Source organism: Rattus norvegicus, chromosome 8 (genome assembly GCF_036323735.1).
Source record: "Rattus norvegicus strain BN/NHsdMcwi chromosome 8, GRCr8, whole genome shotgun sequence".
Classification (NCBI taxonomy): Eukaryota; Metazoa; Chordata; class Mammalia; order Rodentia; family Muridae; genus Rattus; species Rattus norvegicus.
Window position 1 is genome coordinate 15,334,367 of NC_086026.1, and position 19,209 is coordinate 15,353,575.

Sequence of the window (19,209 nt, forward strand, 5' to 3'; positions counted from 1 at the left end):
AAGCACACTGTGCACTTACAGCGAGAGGCAGATTTTGCTGGTGTGTTAGGTCCTGACTGACAATATGTAATTGATAGTTAGAAAAAAGGCCCACAAGAGCTCTGAGCATCAGGACAGTGGTCAGCAGTTCATGTGAGCTGTGAGGAACTGCTCAGACAGTCAATTGAAACCATAATGTTCAATTTGGGAGTGGCACCTGTTTCTTGTGATGCCAGTGAGGGATTTACACAGGTTAAAATGTTCCGTTCAGTCATTTTCTTTTCATGTGGCGACAGGTGACTGTTACATACTGACAAATTTTTTTATAATGCTTTCCCTACAATCACCATAATTCATAGAAAAAATTTCAAGCGTGTGTGTGTGTGTGTGTGTGTGTGTGTGTGTGTGTGTGTGTGTGTGCCTGGAGGGGTGAGTGCTTCCTCACTGAGGCAGCATGTCTTTTTTTAAACCTCATTTTAAAGTTATTTATTTTGGTGAGTGGAAACAAGAAAACCGTTGGGATGCTGGAGGAAATAAAGATTTGACAATATAAATGACTTGAGCCGTTGGGTGCCACCCAGAAGGATACACTCTAAGCACCAATTCGCTCAGCATATTCTAAGCATCCCCATCACACACATCTAACTTACTATATAACCTGCCTTGGGAGAGACTCCACATTGGTTTTTCTCTATAAATTTAGTTTTCTAATCTGTTTTACAATATGACTCCTTTCTGGTTTTGGAGTTAGCACAATTTTTAGCACTTAAGAATTATTTAACTACAGGATGTATGAAAGTGTTTGAAATCCCTTTGGAATAAATTATTTCTCCATTTATCAAGATTAAGAGCTTGAATTTGACTGCTCCAAGGCAAACGGCAGGAGCGTCAGAGTTTAAAGGTGTTAACAGCCTCATGCACTTAGCTAAGTCTTTGGTTTTGGAAGAGTTCCTTGGGATCTTGACCAAATACACCCCAACACATGCATTTTTATTCCTTAAATTATATGTCTATTTGTGGAATAATTTTCTTAACCATCGGGCTCCATAGACTTTCATTTTGTCTTCGATCTACCCTGATCTCAAATGTGAGTAGTAGTGCATAGACATGTTAGCACAATCTGTCTTAAAATTACAACACATGCCGCTGCTGATTTTCTCCACAAACCTCTAGCTGAATTTCTAATATTTACTAATATTTTCTCCCTCTATGGGCTGGTCCTACTGTTCTTCAGAAATTCACACATTTTTGAAACATGTTTTATCTCCATATAATACTGTGTGTGTTAGTTTAGCACCGCTGAAGTTAAATGATTAGTAACGCCGATAGAGATGCATTTATACAAATTATAATTATGGATCTTAAAAGGACCCTGAAGTCTTCTCGTTCTAAAAATAACAACAACGTGTTTGAAACAAGCCCTAACACTATAATCAAACATCATCAGAACTCCTGAGACATATGCCAAGACCCACACTATAGCGTCATTAACAAGCAACACACATCACACAGTTTAAACATTCAGAAACAGCTCCACGCAGATTAGCCAGCCTGGTGATGTGTTCTCAGTCAGCTTTCATTTGGAGAACTTTGTACATTGTACACATTAACAGCTTTGTTCTCACACTACCCTTTCAGGGACAGTGAAATACTCAGTTGGATCCCTGTAAGTACTCTTACGGCAGAAGTCTCAGGGTATGCACACATATGTGTGTTTGTGTTTGTATATGAGTATGTATTCATGTGTGTGCATGTAGGGGTCAGAAGACAAACTCAGCTGGCTTCTCAAACACTATCTGCTTTTTAACAAGACTGCCTCTCTTTGTCCTGCAGTTTGCCAAGTAGTCCAGGCAGATGGGTATAATAACCTGAGGGACCACCCTGTCTGTCTCCAGGACACTCCATTAAAAGAGTACGCAATATGCCTGATTTTATTGCATGGATTCTGATGACCACACCCTGCTTCTTCCTTTTACATGGCAAGCACCGCAGTAATGGAGGCATTCCTCCTAGCACCTTTAAATGTTTGGTTTTCTTTGCAGTTCTAGAATTGCACTTGAGTCCTCTACATCCTAGGCCACATTCTGCACATGAGTAGAGATGGTACTTTGTCCTTTTCCTCTCCTTCTCTTTATGTCACTGTTGAAGGAACCATGAGGACAATGCTAGGAGTTTCAGTATCAGAGCTAGAGCGATGCAAAGCTCTCCTGCATGAACACAAGCTTCCTTTACGTTAAAACAGCACATTCCCAAGCATCACGGTGTATAAAAATGACTTAGCAGCTCAAGGGGCCTGGCTACTTGAAAATGCCTAGCCTCCCTTATTCTAAAAGCACTGTAGTTGCCTCAGGGCTTCTAGAAACGTGAAGCCTAGCAAAGTAAGTGATCTAAATGGCTGAGTCCTGTTTGAATAAACGATTGTGTCTAGTTATAGACTAATATGTACTTACTTGCCAAGTGCAAAGCATTCCATCTTCACAGTCGTTCCCTTAGCAGCTGTGACCGTGGTGGGAAAATGGACCTCAATTTTTGGCTCGTATTCTCCCATTACACCTGGGAAATAAAGAATAGGCATCTTTAAGCGGAAAATGAATACATTATAGTTTCTTTCAAGTTTTGGAGATATTACATGGAAAATCACTCTGGTTTGGTAGTTAAATGTGTTGGATGACTCGAGAATTTTTGATATGCTGAAATAAAGAACACGCTTTGGGTCACTCATCATGGTGAAATCCTAATCTTCACTTAAGAATGAGGCTGTCTACCTGCTCTCTAAATAATTTTATTTTTCAAAGCATTAATCAGTATGGAGGGTTTAGATACTAATTTTTAAATGATTTATTTAGTGATATATATGTATATGTGCATGTATATGTATGCATATGTGTATGAGTATATATATGTTTGTGTGCCTATAGGTTTATATGTATGGGGGTGCCTATGTAGGCCAAAAGAAGATACTGGATTCCCTAAAGTGAATGTTACAAGGTGCCCAACACAGGTGCAAACAACTAAACTCTTCTCTGTCTAAGGTCATCAGTTACTCTTTTTTTCTTATCTTTTATTGGATTGTTTTTATTTACATTTAAAATGTTATCCCCTTTCCTCGTTTCCCCTCCAGAACCCTTTTACCCCATCCCCTACCTCCTGCCTCCATGAGGGTGCACCCCCACCCTCACAGTCACCCAATCCTGTCCCACTGCCCTTGCACTCCCCAACACTGGGGCATCGAGCCATTACAGAACCAAGGGGCTCTCCTCCCATGGATGTCCAACAAGGCCATCCTCTGCTACATATGCAACTGGAGCCATGGGTCTGTCCATGTGTACTTTCTGGTTGGTGGTTTAGTCCCTGGGAGCTCTAAGGGGTGTGGTTGGTTGATATTGTTCTTCTTATGGAGTTGCAAACCTCTTTGGCTACTTCAGTCCTTTCTCTAAGTCCTCCATTGAGGACCCCATTGTCAGTCAAATAGTTGGCTGTGAGCATCCACCTATGTATTTGTCAGGTTCTGGCAGAGTCTCTCAGGTGAGAGCTATGTCAGGTTCCTGCCAGCATGCACCTACCTCTTAGCATCTCTAATAGTGACTGGGTTTGGTGACTGCATGTGGACTGCATAGTCGCAGTCTATGGATGGCCTTTCCTTCAGTCTCTGCTTTGTCTCTGTATTTCCTCCTGTGACTATTTTGTCCCCTCTCCTAAGAAGTACTGATGTATCCACACTTTTGTATTTCTTCTTCTTGAGCTTCAATTGGTATGTAAATTGTATCTTGGCCATTTCAAGCTTTTGGGCTAATATCCACTTATCAGTGAATGCATACCATGTGTGTTCTTCTGTGATTTGGTTACCTCACTCAGGATGATTTGTTTTTAGTTTTATCCATTTACCTAAGAATTTCATGAAATCATTGTTTTTAATAGCCGAATAGGACTCCATTGTGTAGATGTACCACATTTTCTGTATCCATTCCTCTGTTGAAGGGCATCTGGGTTCCTTCCAGCTTCTGGCTCTTATAAATAAGGCTGCTGTAACATAATAGAGCATGTGGCCTTATTATATGTTAGAGCATCTTTTGGGTATATGTCCAGGAGGGGTTTGGCTATATCCTCAGTTATACTATAGTATATTAGTTATACTATAGTTAGTTCTATGTCCAATTTTCTAAGACACCTCCAAACTGATTTCCAGAATGGTTGTACCAGTCTGCAATCCCACCAACAATGGAGGAGTGTTCCTCTTTCTCCACATCCTTGCCAGCATTTGCTGTCACCTGAGTTTTTGATCTTAGCCATTCTCACTGATGTGAGGTGAAATCTCAGGGTTGTTTTGATTTGCATTTCCCTGATGACTAAGGGTGTCAAACATTTCTTTAGGTGTTTCGCAGCTTTCGATATTCCTCGGTTGAAAATTTTTTGTTTAGCTCTGAAGCCCATTTTTAAAATATGATTATTTGGTTCTCTGGAATCTAACTTCTTGAGTTCTTTGTATATATTAGATATTAGCCCTCTATCAGATGTGGGATTGGTAAAGAGATTTTCCGAATCTGTTTGTTGCCATTTTGTCCTATTGACAGTGTCTTTTGCCTTACAGAAACTGAAGTTTTATGAGGTCCCATTTGTTAATTCTTGATCTTAGAGCATAAGGCATTGGTGTTCTGTTCAGGAAACTTTCCCCTGGGCCCACGTCTTAGAGGCTCTTCCCCACTTTTTTCTTCTATTAGTTTGAGTGTATCTGGTTTTATGTGGAGATCCTTGATCCACTTGAACTTGAGTTTTGTACAATGAGATTAGAATGGATCAATTTGCATTCTTCTACGTGCTGACCTACAATTAAACTAGCACCATTTGTTGAAAATGCTGACTTTTTTCCACTGGATGGTTTTAGCTCCTTTGTCAAAGATCAAGTGACCAAAGGTGTGTGGGCTCATTTCTGGGTTTTCAATTCTATTCCATTGATCTACCCGCCTGTCTCTGTACCAATACCATACAGTTTTTATCACTATTGCTCTGTAATACAGTTTGAAATCAGGGATTACCTTAGAAGTTCATTTATTGTTGGAGAATAGTTTTTGCATCAATTACTCTTAAGCAATGAGCCCCAATTACTATTTACACAGTGCACAAATACAAATATTTCCCATGATACATAATTGTTTTTAATAAGAATATGTCACAAATTTATTTTTGGCATGTAAATTAATATTTATTTAATAATGCATCTGTGTTGTTTTTTAATTAAAAATTATTTTTATTTATGTGTAATAAATACACAAGTATCCATATGTAAGAAGTATGTAAGTAAGTGTATACAGGTGCCCAAAGAGGCCAGAAGTGGGGGTTGGATCCCCTATAACTGGAATTTCAGGCAGTCATGACTTGCCTAACATAGGTGCTGAGAACTGAACTTAGTTCCTTTGGAAGAACAGCCAGCATCCTTAATCACTAATCCATCTCTTCTACTCTATTAACTTGTAGTTTTAACTGTCTACATAGGTAAAGCGTTTTCTAAGAATTCTGGAAGATATAAAGATTAATTAGTCATGTACTTTGCTCTCAAGCATTCAATAAAGTTAGTTTTAAAGAGAAAGTTGCTTTCAAATCAAATAAATAGGAAAGCCATACATCAAAGTGACAGGAAATGACAAATTCCATGAATGAGGTTTATCCCAAATATTATGTGCACTGAAGTATTTCAGCAAGTGGGAAACGAGGAAGAAACTTAAAACCATTTGGGAACCGAGATAGAGAAGAACCACCAGGGAAAGAGAAATAAGGTTTTCTGGTGTGTTAGTGTGTGGAGGAGAATAATGGGCAGCTCTGCAAATAGAGACAAGAATCCAAGAACAGAGAGTGTTTGCTGATCCTTGGTGGAAATATTCAACCTCACTATAACTACATTGGATCCCCTGGGACTGTGAGTAGATGACAGATGCTGAGTTGGATATGCAGAGTTTGAATAGAGCCAGTACAGTCAACCACACGCTCTCCATATTTTTAGAAATAACAAATAGCCAATTTCTAACAATGACTGAAGGCAGAAGGATAAGCAAACATGTAAAACAAAGAAGGAAACAAACTGAGGGACACTCAACATACAATGCAGTATAAGGAAGGGGTCAGACCATCAGGAACAACATTGTTTCCAGGTTGGGTACATGAAAAGGAAAGAAGGCCGCAAGGTTTCAACATGACATACATGCAAGAGGCCCTGGGATTGGTATCCACACCACATGCATGAATGGAGAGAAGCTTGCAAGTATTAACTCTGAAACATAGGACACACAGAAATCAGTTTTTGAGTACAGAGTTCACATAATAAATGTAGACAGGAATGACCCATACAGTTGAGAAGCACACATACAATAGAGATAGCAGTGGACACCTGAAGATTGGGATTTTTCTCAAGTAAAGGCCCATGTACTAGCTTAACCTGGTGGATTCTGGGGCTGTTAGCATCAGTTGGCTAGGTTTCTCTTGAACATAATGCTTAGGATCTATGAGGAAAGCACCAGAGAAAACTTTGCAGCTGCACCCAGACTCTGTTGCAAGGGAGCTCAGTGTATGTTTAAAGATGTTTTTGTCCTATCAAAAACAATGACTTTATGAAATTCATAGGCTAATGGATGGAACTGGAAAATATCATCCCGAGTGAGGTAACCCAATCACAGAAAAACACACATGGTATGCACTCATTGATAAGTGGCTATTAGCCCAAATGCTTGAATTATCCTAGATGCACAGAACACATGAAACTCAAGAAAGATGACCAAAATGTGAATGCTTCACTCCTTCTTTAAAAGGGGAACAAGAATACCCTTGGCAGAGAATAGGGAGGCAAAGTTTAGAACAGAGGCAGAAGGAACACCCATTCAGAGCCTGTTCCACATGTGGTCCATACATATACAGCCACCAAACTAGATAAGATGGATGAAGCAAAGAAGTGCAGGCTGACAGGAACCAGATGTAGATCTCTCCTGAGAGACACACCCAGAATACAGCAAATACTTAGGCAAATGCCAGCAGCAAACCACTGAACTGAGAACGGGACCCCCGTTGAAGGAATCAGAGAAAGGTCTGGAAGAGCTTGAAGGGGCTCGAGACCCCATATGAACAATAATGCCAACCAATCAGAGCTTCCAGGGACTAAGCCACTACCCAAAGACTATACATGGACTGACCCTGGGCTCCAACCTCATAGTTAGCAATGAATATCCTAGTAAGAGCACCAGTGGAAGGGGAAGCCCTTGGTCCTGCCAAGACTGAACATGTAGTGAACTTGATTGTTGGGGGGAGGGTGGTAATGGGGGGAGGATTGGGAGGGGAAGCCCATATTGAAGGGGAGGGGGAGGGGTTTGGGGGATGTTGGTCTGGAAACCGGGAAGCGGAATAACAATCGAGATGTAAATAAGAAATACTTAAGTTAATAAAGATTAAAAAAAAGAAGAAGTAGTTCATGTAGCTAGAATAATACATTATAAATTCTGGGGACTGGCTTTTTTTAACTTAAAATAGCGTTCCCTGAGACTCACCTTCACGGTTGTGTATTTCAGTGATTCGTTTCTTTCTACTAAATGATATTCCAGCCTATGAATAGACACAATGTGCTTATCTATGTATGGCCCATTTATGAATAAAATCTTCTATATGCAAAAACGAAATGTAAATAAGAAATACTCAAGTTAATAAAGATTTTTAAAAAAAGATATTTGTGACTAGGCATGTGTATGCTTGCATTTTTGTGTGTATGATTCTGCATGCATTTTTCTTGTGTTTGTGTAAAATGAGTTGTGGGGAAGAGACCAGCACAGTTTTAACATGACATATGATATAAGATATGGAGATATAGCACACAAAGGTGTTATCCCAGGGAAGATAAAATTTTTATGTTTGTTATGATGAGCCATTGATGACAAAACTCAAAGGGAAAATGTCAACACGTAAATATTGAAGAGGCTAAGATTATCCTTTCACTTTGAATTAAAGTTTACAAATCAGTTACAGCAGAGAAATCACTGGTGCCACTGTCACCACAAAATCTGCTGTCAGGCCATGCCTTCCCAGAGCCAAGTGACCTGGCTATTCATTCTTCTAATCTCATAAACTGAGGGATTGTGCAGTGCACATTGAGGAACAGCATGCAAGTTGAGTGCTCACACAATGGCGTCCCTTACCATAGTTGTTTAAGCGCGTCTGACCCCCACACCTGCCTCTTCTCCTCAGTAGTGTTCTCTTATACTTCTTTTATGAATGTCTTTCCTTCGCTCATTTCCAAAATTTCTTTTCTTTATGTCCTCCTTTGACTTTTCTTTTCTACTCATCCAAGTGGGATCTGCTGTAAAGTCAGCTGAGTGTAATCCAGTGATATAGAGTTACCCACAATGCCTTGTTTGTAAACATGGTATCAGGACTCCTCTGCATCCTCACTTCTACCTTTGCTCAAATGGCATCATCTTCAAAGTTTGTATCTTAAAATAGATTCTTCCATTTTCTTTTCCTTCCTGTTAATTTGAATATTCTTTTTTATCTCATTTATTCTGATGCAGATTCAATTTAAAGCCTTTAGTTGTATAAGTCTCTGAGTTCTGGGAGTTCTTAAGTGTCATAAAATTTTGTAGAAAAATGGCAGAAATCAATATCAACTCAAAAATAATTCTACATAGTTAGTTCTCAAAAAGTCTATAAAGAAATCTTAAAAAGAAAGGTATCTGAATCTCCAGTAGTTTGTTTTTTCCTTAGCATAAATAAATATTCCCCCTTAGACACATTTTTTATATTAACACAGAATATTCATTTTACTAAAGCAGCTAAGATAAAACTATGTATTAAAGCAACATGAAAAAGGGTCAATAGGAGACTTTAAATGAGAATATCTGGTCTGAGCTGAATGGTAAGAAAGGTGTTAGTTCTCTTTAGGTCTACTTTGAGACCAAAAATACTGGGCACACAAGAAAGCACATCATATATTCCCTGTTTTTTGACAGTTGATCAAATTCAGCAATTAAGTTCTACTTTATATTTCACAGGGTAAAATTGACATAGCCTTCACTGTGTAGTAGAGCCATGGTTTTAATGTCTCAATTCATGTGTAGCTAAATTATAAACTTTTATGTCGAACAGGGTTTGATGCAGACAGGAGAGAGAAAGGCTTATGAGACACCACATTGAAGACCAAGTGTGTGGACTGCTTTCCTCAGCAAGGTGCCTTTTGATTTTTTTGATCGCCCCTGGTATTGGCTGACTATTGCCTAAGAGCCCTGTTGGATGCCTCTCTGCCTTTGCCCATACACCTGCCTCTCCTGACTCACTTCACAGCCCTACTTTAGAATTACATGCCATTAACACAACCTCAAATTGCCCCAGTTCCTAATAAATGGATGCCCTCCAGCTGAGAGTCCATTACTCTCCTTCAGAGTCTTTATGGTTGTTGATTTCCTTCTTTATTGTGATTGCTTATGGAGATCCAGGGCACATTTCCCTAAGTTGATTGCAATTCAGACCATATGACTGGACAGAAAACTGATGGCATCAGAAAATCCTGCACAATTTATTAAGATTTTAGAAGGCAAGGTCCAACTCTAACTAGAAAAGAACTTTAAGAGGTGGTAAGAGATTTCTTGGGTTACTTTGATGCACACTCATAGACTAGACTGTAGAAGACTAACACTCATGCATGACTCCCACATGGGCTGCAAATATCAGTGACTTGCCCTGGTACTAGGGCTGTACAGCGTTGGGTTCCTACCAGAGCTGGGCTCTTTGTGATTTGCTGGAAATGTGTTCCTAGTTGGTTATTCCAATGCAAAGCAGTGTTACATATTTTGGTAGGCCTTTCTGGCACTCTCAGTAAAACTCATTTCTAGGATAATGGAGTCATGTCTAGTAAACTTTGGCTGAGATGTGAAGATTTGGCAAATCTTTTTCTTATGTGTATATTTGCAGTTTGGTTTACAACATATTTGTGAACGTATTCAGTATGATTTTTTTTCCCCCAGGAATAACAGGTATTTTCTCAGGATTTCTTCTGGGAACCAACAGCCCTATCCCTCTGAAAGAATAGTTCAGGCAACATACTTCTATATAGTTTTTGCCTTTTGGTTAGAGGTATAACTTACTATGGACATGTGACTCAAGTGTGATCAATCTGATCAGCCTATTGTCTTATTCATTATACCGACTAATCGTGGGAAGTGTAGCTGTGCTCAAAGGTTTTTAAATAGAGAGAAAATAGAATCTAAGTTTTTGGTCTTTTTTGCTACCTGATGTTCATTGGACCTTCACTCCATGGGAGAAAGCATTCTGGTATTGAAGTAAATGAACATGATCTAGATGAAATTAAATAAATGTGTAGGCAGAGAGAGAGAGACATAAGTGACTGCTGGTAGCATGTCCCACCTTTCTATTCATGGCCCAGCTCCCTGTCCTTCTTTCCACCAAACAAGGTGAATAGGAAAGCTTTAGTGACTTCAGTTTTGGGCTTTCATTGCACTAATAAGAACTGAACAATGTATTACATGCAAGCCAACTGATGGGGACCCATCCCAGGGTCTATGTCTTCTTGGTAAGACTCTGAAGTGACCTATATAAGAGACTATCCTAGACAAAGCGCAAGCTGGGGGTGATAAGAACCCATCAAAGCAAGATAATAGGTTTACTCTATTTTAAATTATTTTACATTTTAGTAGAGAATTTACGTTCTAATGCAATAGAGAGCCCAAGCTATAGTCATACTATTACAGATGAGGAAGTGGGTAGTTAGGGGATCTTATGTAGACTACAGTGGAAGATGAGAGAAAGGAGAGATGCTGAACAGACAAACAGGAAGAATATTTCCTCTGGCAGTTGTCTTGGAATTAGATGATATGGGTGATGGAATTTTAATGATGATGATATAGAATATAAAACTTTAATAAAGTCATAGAAGTTAGACTGTCTCTGTAATTTGTAGTAAGTATTTGATTTTATTACAAATACTATGCAAGAGCTATGAGAAAAATTTCAAAAATAAGTTGGTATTAGGGGATAAATAGTATTTCATATTATATATTTCCATTTTTGTGCAATGATACAATGGTTCCATAAAAGTATGTGAGTACTTATAAGAATATTGTATCAATTTCATTCAATTTCAATATAAATTTCATTTATATCAGTAACTCATAGTTATTTATTAAATAATTAAATGAAGAAAATTTGTATTTCCCCTGAGCATATACATTGCCCATTCCAATAAATTAATACACCAAACCAATCAAAGTTTTTAAATGTCACCATAGATCTAGTGAGGTGGATCAGTAAGTAGAGACACTTACCATGCAACCCTGGATATCTACATATGATTCCCCAGAAACCATTTACAAGTGGAAGGAGAAAACGTAGTTCACAAGTCTGTCCTTCCTTAACACATGTACATTGGAATATACACAGACAATTAAAAGAAACATAATTGTTGTGGAGTGAATCAATTGACTGAAAGGAACTGACACCATTGGTTTGAACATAAGCTCTGAACAGGAAGTTAATTGAGCAGCTTTCCTCAGAAGGAGCTGAGCACAGTCTCCATTTTCATGTTTCTGTATGTAAGAATATATTAATTTCCCCATAAATATATTAGTGTAACAAAACTTAACTATTTTACAAATGTGTCACTTAAAACACTTTTAGGTGGTTTTGTTGGTTAAGGCTTTGTGAAGTCTGTGTGAATCTCCATGCCTTCCTGTCTGTACTGGAATATTTTCAATATTAAAAAAAAGAAAATTTGGTAGCTGCACAAACATTTGAATTTTATGAGTTTCCACCAGGACTTGCATAATTATACATTTACCACAATGGATTAGATATTAATAAGGAGCCTTGTTTTGCTTACAGCGGCCCTTTTTTGGGAAACTAATCCTAAGTAGAAATAAAGAGAGAATAGCTTTTATAATACAAAACAAATTTAATCAGAAAAAATTTGAAATTCCAAATAATATATCAATGTTCAATTCATTAAATATGTTTTGAGAATCTTTAAATATTCAACAGGAGAACCCCATCGTAGATAGGGTTCATTCTTTCCTACTATGAATTAACTCAAGACTATGTTTTTTCCCTTAGGGCTTTTATGCCTTGTGGAATATGTTCTGATTATAGGAATATGGGAAAATGCCTTATGTCTATGATGAACTTATTGACTATAACATCCAAGTTGATTACATGCTGCCACATCCATGCCATTCAATGAAGAATGAAAAGCACAATGAAAGAAAAAGAAATGTGGGTGAATCCAGGCCAGTCTATGTCATAGGGAAGGAGTGGGTGCAGACTCAGCACCAGCAAAGCAGGAGTCCTCTGCAAGGCATCCAGGAGAAGAGACGCTAGAGATTTACAGCTGCCCTGCACCGCTGCAGAAGAAACAGCAGGGACAACAGAAACATGTGTGGTGGTGACTCCTGGCAACACATGGACTCAGCTGCCTTCCAGTACAGACCCAAAGTCACGGCATGTCCCAGATTCTATCTGTGGCTTGGAAAATAAGATTCTCAAGCATTTATCCTTGGTCAGTACAAAGACCACTGCTTTCAATCCGTTTATTTCTGTGTCTGAGTTTTTAATCTTTCAATAAATCATTCCTTTCAGAAAATGTTCTTATATAGAGCAATCCTTAAACTCACACAGCAGCCTGCAATGCCAAGAGTCTTTAACTGTTTTGGAGGAGTCGTTTCTGCCAGCATGGATGAGCAGCTGCCTGACATACAACATCAGGAGGCTATGTGCCAAATAACATGCTTTCAGCTATTGTTGAAAGTTTATTTTTACTCACTTCTGCATGGATTCTTTTCTAGAGGCAGGCTGTTGGGAATGTCAGCTTAATGCTCTCAATACTCACATATAAGGTCTTTTGCATACCACACTCAGATTTGCTCCGGAAACATGTTATCATAAATTTTATTTTACAAACTCTACTGATTTCAGCGAGTATACTTAGGCATGATAGTGGACAAAGCCATATTGTTTCCAGAGAGGATGCTATGATCACAGCCTTCTCTTAGGATTTCATGCTCACAAAAGACAGTGTAGTGACAAGAAACTGAACCCTGCTAGAAACCCAATGCTTTGTTCAGTGTATCGAGGACATGGCTATTTTAATCTTGCAAAACACAGCACAAAATTCAGGGTTTTCCCTACTTGAAATGAGAGAAGTTATTGTTGTAAAGTTCAGCTAAGTCCCTCGGCATTGCTGAGTTATTTAACGAGACATGGGGCTGAAACTGACAGTTCTATTAGACGTGAAGCCATTTCACCCCATGTGTCTATGTTGCTCTCCAAGAAGAGTTCTTGTTTGCAAAGCAGAATGCATTATTTAATCTTCCCCAATTTTGTATGCAATCATGTTCTTTTTCAAATCCTATTTTATCAAAAATTTGTTCCCAAGTCACAGTTCCCAATGCCACTTTCAGCTTTTTCCTCTCCTGTCCCCATTCCTTTATGATACCCACAATACACAGAAGAGCCTCTGCACGGTATCCTGGTGATCGCACTAGGTTGGATGGTAATTTTCTTGCCTGCAACTCTGGTGATGTCACATTTCCTCTTAGTCCTGCTGCAGTCTGTTTTTTGGGTCCCCTCTACCCACTGTACCCTTATTCCTTCAAGGTTCTGCTCTTGGTGAAGACCCAGTGTTCCCCTAACCCTTTCTCATCAGCCATTTTAGACTTCCCTGCTAGACCATCTCTATTCCTCTGTAGCACCTGCGGATCTTCAGAGAGACTTTCCTACCCAGGACCCCATGGCTGCCATGTGTGGCTAGAATTCAGAATCAAATAAGGGAACACTCACCCAACAGAAGATACCAGATATCTTCCCCAAGTAACACTTGAAACATGATAACTCCTGCGTATACGCCCCAGCACAAAAGTACAAACATGAACAGAAAAAAAATGACATACATCATCCAGAAGCCATAAGCCTTAATGCACTGGTTCTCTCTCTTTCCAACTCTGACCCTTCTTCATGATATTTCTTCATGCAGTCGTGAGTTATCTTATTGCTACTTCATAACTGTATTTTTTTACTGTTATGAATGATTATATAAGCATCAGATATGAAGGATATCTAACATGTAAGCCCATGAAAAGGTTATTCAGCCCCCAAATGGGTTATTGACTAGCGATTGAGAAACACTCCCCTATTGTATTAGGCCTGCACAAACATTTGACTTTATGACTTGCCACCAGGACATACTAAATATGGCATTAACACAATAGATTGGGTGTTAAACAAGAAGCCTTATTTTGAACACAGGACCCATCCTTGATCTTCTTTGATCATTTTGGCTTGAGATGCTCCACAGGTCTCCCATTGGGTCCTATGCCCATTTCTCCACTTTCTAAGCCAACCTTTTAACCCCGTGCTCCTATGTTTTGGTTACTTTCTCCACCATGAGAACGATTCCATTCAGTTTTCAAAATCAGACAGAAATTTTATATACTACTCTGGAGACCAAATTTCATTCTCCTATGCTTTCAGAGAAGGCAGGTAGAGCAATTATTTTATTGCCTATGTCATTGTATTTTAATGATGTTTATTTACCCATTTTCCTGGTTAATCTGTGTTTCTTAAAAGTGAGATAACAGCATTTATTTTTCTTTCTACCTAAAATGCTTGAGTATAGACATACTATGTTACCTTTGCTTATATGTCACTTCATGTACCCCTGTGTAGATCATAGTCCATAGCTTTCTGACACTGAATACTTAATTTTACTTTTTAATTAAAGTTTTGATCATGGATGATTTGTTCTGAGAAATGTTTTTTCGTTTTGATAGTGTTTCTAGTCTTTGTGCACACTTTATTCTATTCCCAAGGTCATAATGTCGTTCTTGCCTTCACTGCCTTTGTCTCAGTTGCTGGTATGATTGGCATCTGCTCTTGGCTGCCTCCTCTTCCCAGTGCATTCTATGCTATGAGCCCATGTCAATGGATCATACTGCCCTCATTGATTTTCCTTTCTTGAAAAGTCAGTGATGTCTCACGGGTTTATTGATGCAATTAATGTTCTTCATTTGCTCATTTGAAGCCTTCCAGTTCTTTTGTGACATGAGTCTTTCCCCTTTAGCTTTCACTTGAGCATCATAAGCTCATTTGTTCTGGTCAGTCTGTCGCTCCTGTTGCATTTATTTGTTATACTGATATGCCAGCCTACCTACCCAAATACCATCAGCAAGGCTGCGACTATTAGCTCCAATCTTGTAGACAGTATTTGCTATAACACAGCCCACAGGAACGCTCCATTCCACAAGACATCTCCGAATCTGTGACTTATATGCTTCTTCTCTATTTTGCCATTGATTGCTTAACGTTTTATCATTGCACATGCTATTTTTACAGTGAAACATATACTCTGTGAGGGAGATCATTACTGAAAATAAAAATAGCTTACTATGTTGATGAATTCTTTAAAAGCATGAGTGAGAAATTATCATTATTTAAAACTAGAGAGGTACCATCAAATCTCTAGGATTTCCCCAAATAGTCAAAGTATTATAAATTTGAAAATATTTGGAAGAGATTTTCAAATTGACCAATTTTGAATTATGTATAGATCTAGTTTTATGGAAAGATATTTTTAAAAATAGATTAACCCATTAGTCTATCATATTTCTGTCCAACTTTTAGCCATCAAGAATACTCATGAGGTGTTGATTCAGAAACATGAAGATTCTGTCTGGATGTAAAGCTAATGAGTTAATCTTACTCTCCTGTGTTGTTTACATGTCTTCTATTCCACAAAGCATCTAATTTTGACTTGGCAAAATATACGAATTGGACTAAATACATCAGTTTTCTTGTTACCCATTGTTCTGCATATTGGGAAGTATTAAGCCAAATATAATTGGACCATAGAAGGCTAATTATCAAATGTAACTATAGCAAGAAAAATAGCAGCTATGTCCTGATATTTATTAGATTTTAAAATACATGATTTTGGCTGCCTGGGTAGACAATGTCATCAACAAAACTCTTGTATTACAAGTGTTAGAAACTGAGCTTGGGCTAAAGAACTCACATAGGATAGGTGATAGGGTGATGTGGTGGTCTGTGCCTATATCTGAAACCTAAGAAAGAAAGCCAGGTAGATTTTTTGGGACTGGCCGGCTGGTCTAGCCTGTCTGACAGGATTCAGCACAATGATGGATTGTGTCTCAAAAGTGGACGGCAGAGCCTGAAGATCAACACCAAAAGCCATTGTTGGCCACATATGCACCTCTAAACACACACACAGACACACACACACACACACAAACACACACACAGACACACACACAGACACACAAACACACACAGACACACACACAGACACACACACAGAGACACACACACACCACAGACACATACACACACATACACACACACACAGACACATACACACACACAGACACACACACACACACACTTGTTTTATGTAGAAAATAGTGTTTAGTTTACTAACAGAATGAGAAAGGAATGGGGGTAGGGAGTACATCACAAAAATGGAGGTAATGAGACAAGGAGTAATGGAGAAGGGGCTGAAAGTACTTATGTGTGATTCCCCTTCATACACAGTCCTGGTTCTGTTAGGTACGAAGATGGCTCAGAAGAGCTTCATATTCTGGGGGTAGGCATTATATTGTTTATAGCCCATATACTTTAACTTTGAATATTGGCTTCATAAATCTAAAAAGCTTTGGGTTTTTCTGTTAATTATTTAAGTTTTACACTGCCCTACCCTAGCTTTGCAAATCTGTTGACTTTATAGGCTTAAGTTGGCTTAGTAAAATCAAGGTAAGCAATTTGATGACAAATTTAAATATAATCTAGAGAGCTTTATTTCTTCCAGATTTTAAAATTGTTGGTATTTAGATTTATGAATGATTTTTGAAGGTTATAAGCCATATCTTCCTTATTTGTTATTAACTTTCTCTAAGACTTCTGAACTTAAAGAAGTCGATTGAAATCTACAATACAATCACAGGACTTCCATGACATTAGAGGTCATGTACCAATCATTGTGCCATAGTAAAAGGTGACTTAATAGTGCAAATGGCCCTGACATCTCATGAGGGTTCTGTTTCATGTTACATCCTTTGGATACCAGCTCTATGCCCCATAACCCCATCGAAGGGCTCTGCATATTCCCATCTTAGCTCTAAGAAAATTAACTCAAGGAAGTAGAAAAATTTCCTGAAAAAAGCAGGTGGTTATTAAATGCTCAAGTCAAGTATTTCACAGACATGAGACTAGACTCTAATGAATCCAACCTCAGACAAATATGGCATGGAAAGAGGTTGTGTTGTTTTCTTTGTTTTGGTTTTGCATGATCCACTTTTCCCTCCTGAGTCTCTTCCATGTGGCCTTTGCCTGTGCTTTACCTATTTCTGGAGTGCAGTTTAATTCAGGACAATCCACAAACTTCTTGTCCTCCTTCCTCTCCCCGTTTACACCCCAGCCTACTTGTGCAAATTTTCCTGAGAGCCCAGAAGAGCTCAGATCTTGCCTCTGTAGATATAGCATAGACTTCCTGGTAATTTTAACCATTTACACATCAAACATGGCTTCCTTAACCGAGACCATCATTTTATGTGTTTTCTTCCTGCCCACAAGTCGGTTGAGAGTTTATTGGTATGCCATTGTTATGGTTGCACCATGAAATAAAAGATTCTTTGTACTTAAAATTATTCTTAGTTTTATATTAATTTCAATCAGCTATAGAGAGTTACAAGAATCAAAATACCAAAGTTTAAAGAGAATGGGAAACATGGCTTCCAATGACCCAGAAATGGGATAAGAGCCCACTGAAGGTTTCTCTCAATCCAGACATTATCTTCAAATAGTTTCCCACTCGTGCATCTCCTCTGGTCATCTTTGTACTTCTACATTTCTTCCTATGTCAACGTAGTTCCTTTTCTCTCAGAGGGTGTCTCAGTAAGACTGAGACAAAATAATCACCAGCACACTAAAGTGAAAATTATTGATCTCTGATCTTGAAGGAATTTCTCCTGTAAAAAAATGCTCATTTTCTGTATTGACTGTTTACTCAGTGTACTTTTAGCATGAGTGCTACATTATGTCACAGGCAGGGAAAGGTTTGTAGGCATCAGTACTCTTGCATCCCACTGAGATAGCCTGAGGGCCCATTTCAGAGTGTACAATCTCTAATTTATTCCTACTATTTTTTCCTTGTTATTTTCCTGTTTTAACTCTGAATTTCAGATTTTCTGAAAGCTTTTTGGGATTATGCCTTCATTTAGACAGAAACAAATGAACAAGGGCCTGAGGCAGTGCCCACTGAGGAGGAAGGCAGCTCTTTATGAAACATGCACCAATCACCCATCTGTAAAATTCTCACTACAGGTTTTTGATCATCATTTTGGGAACTGCCAAATACAAATATCTCTTAATGTCAACACTCATCATTTATTAAACCAGCAAGTGTTGAAAATACTCATTAAGAATCCATATATCCTTCATTTTCTTTTTCTTTCATTGTTAATTTTTAAGTACTACATTTTACAAGGAAGCCTACATGTGAAGACAAAACGTGTCATGATATTAAGTAGATCTTACTAATTATAAAGGAAATTAGACTCTGTATTCTCTTGATAGATATTCTGACAGATAATTAACACACCGAGGAGCAGGCAACCTCACATTCTCTAAAGATGAATCATGCCATTCTCAAGGATCAGTATAACCCCGATTTTCCTTATGTGGGCTACTTCTTATACTTTGTCTTATTTACAAGTTTCATAGATCCATGTTTTCTTGCTAAATTTGGAATAGACTTGTAGCATGTATTCCAAGGCAATTAAGAAGAAGTGCATCCTGAGTGTCTGAGCCAGAATCTTCAGCAAGGCCACCCTGCATAGCTCATGCCAGGCAGATGGGGGAGATGGTTCAGTGGGTAAAATGCTTGCTGCCAAAGAATGAGGCTCTGAATTCAGTACCTCCTATTTATAAAGCCAGCACCATGCAGGGGTGAGGGACACAGGAGGATCTTGAGACCTTGCTATTCAGCTGGCCCACCCAATAGGTTCAGTGGGAGATCATTTCTCAAAAATTAAGTAAGGTGGGGAGTGGTAGAACAAGAGGCAAGGTTAGCCTTTGGCCTCTACATGTTTGCTTGTGAATACCTCACAACCACGTACATATAAACCATCAAAATATAAAGAAAAAATGTATCCAGGGACTAACATAGCAATGAATCTGAGCCTAGGT

The 19,209-nt window shown here is 38.6% G+C and overlaps 1 protein-coding gene and 1 long non-coding RNA gene across 12 annotated transcripts in view; one reads left to right on the plus strand and one right to left on the minus strand.

Moving 5' to 3' along the window:
* LOC102548563 (uncharacterized) overlaps positions 1-12,595 on the plus strand; it is a 45,015-nt gene extending 32,420 nt beyond the window's left edge. For all 7 annotated transcript variants that reach the window (XR_005488611.2, XR_010054075.1, XR_593757.4 and 4 more), the window contains 2 exons: positions 9,094-9,174; positions 12,070-12,595. This is a non-coding gene — a long non-coding RNA (uncharacterized LOC102548563). The remainder of the gene's footprint in view (positions 1-9,093; positions 9,175-12,069) is intronic.
* Positions 1-19,209, minus strand: part of Cntn5 (contactin 5) — a 1,231,995-nt gene that overhangs the window by 316,943 nt on the left and 895,843 nt on the right. For all 5 annotated transcript variants that reach the window (XM_017595409.2, XM_017595411.3, XM_017595408.3 and 2 more), the window contains 1 exon segment: positions 2,430-2,532. In XM_017595409.2, coding sequence (XP_017450898.1) covers positions 2,430-2,532 — 103 coding nt within the window.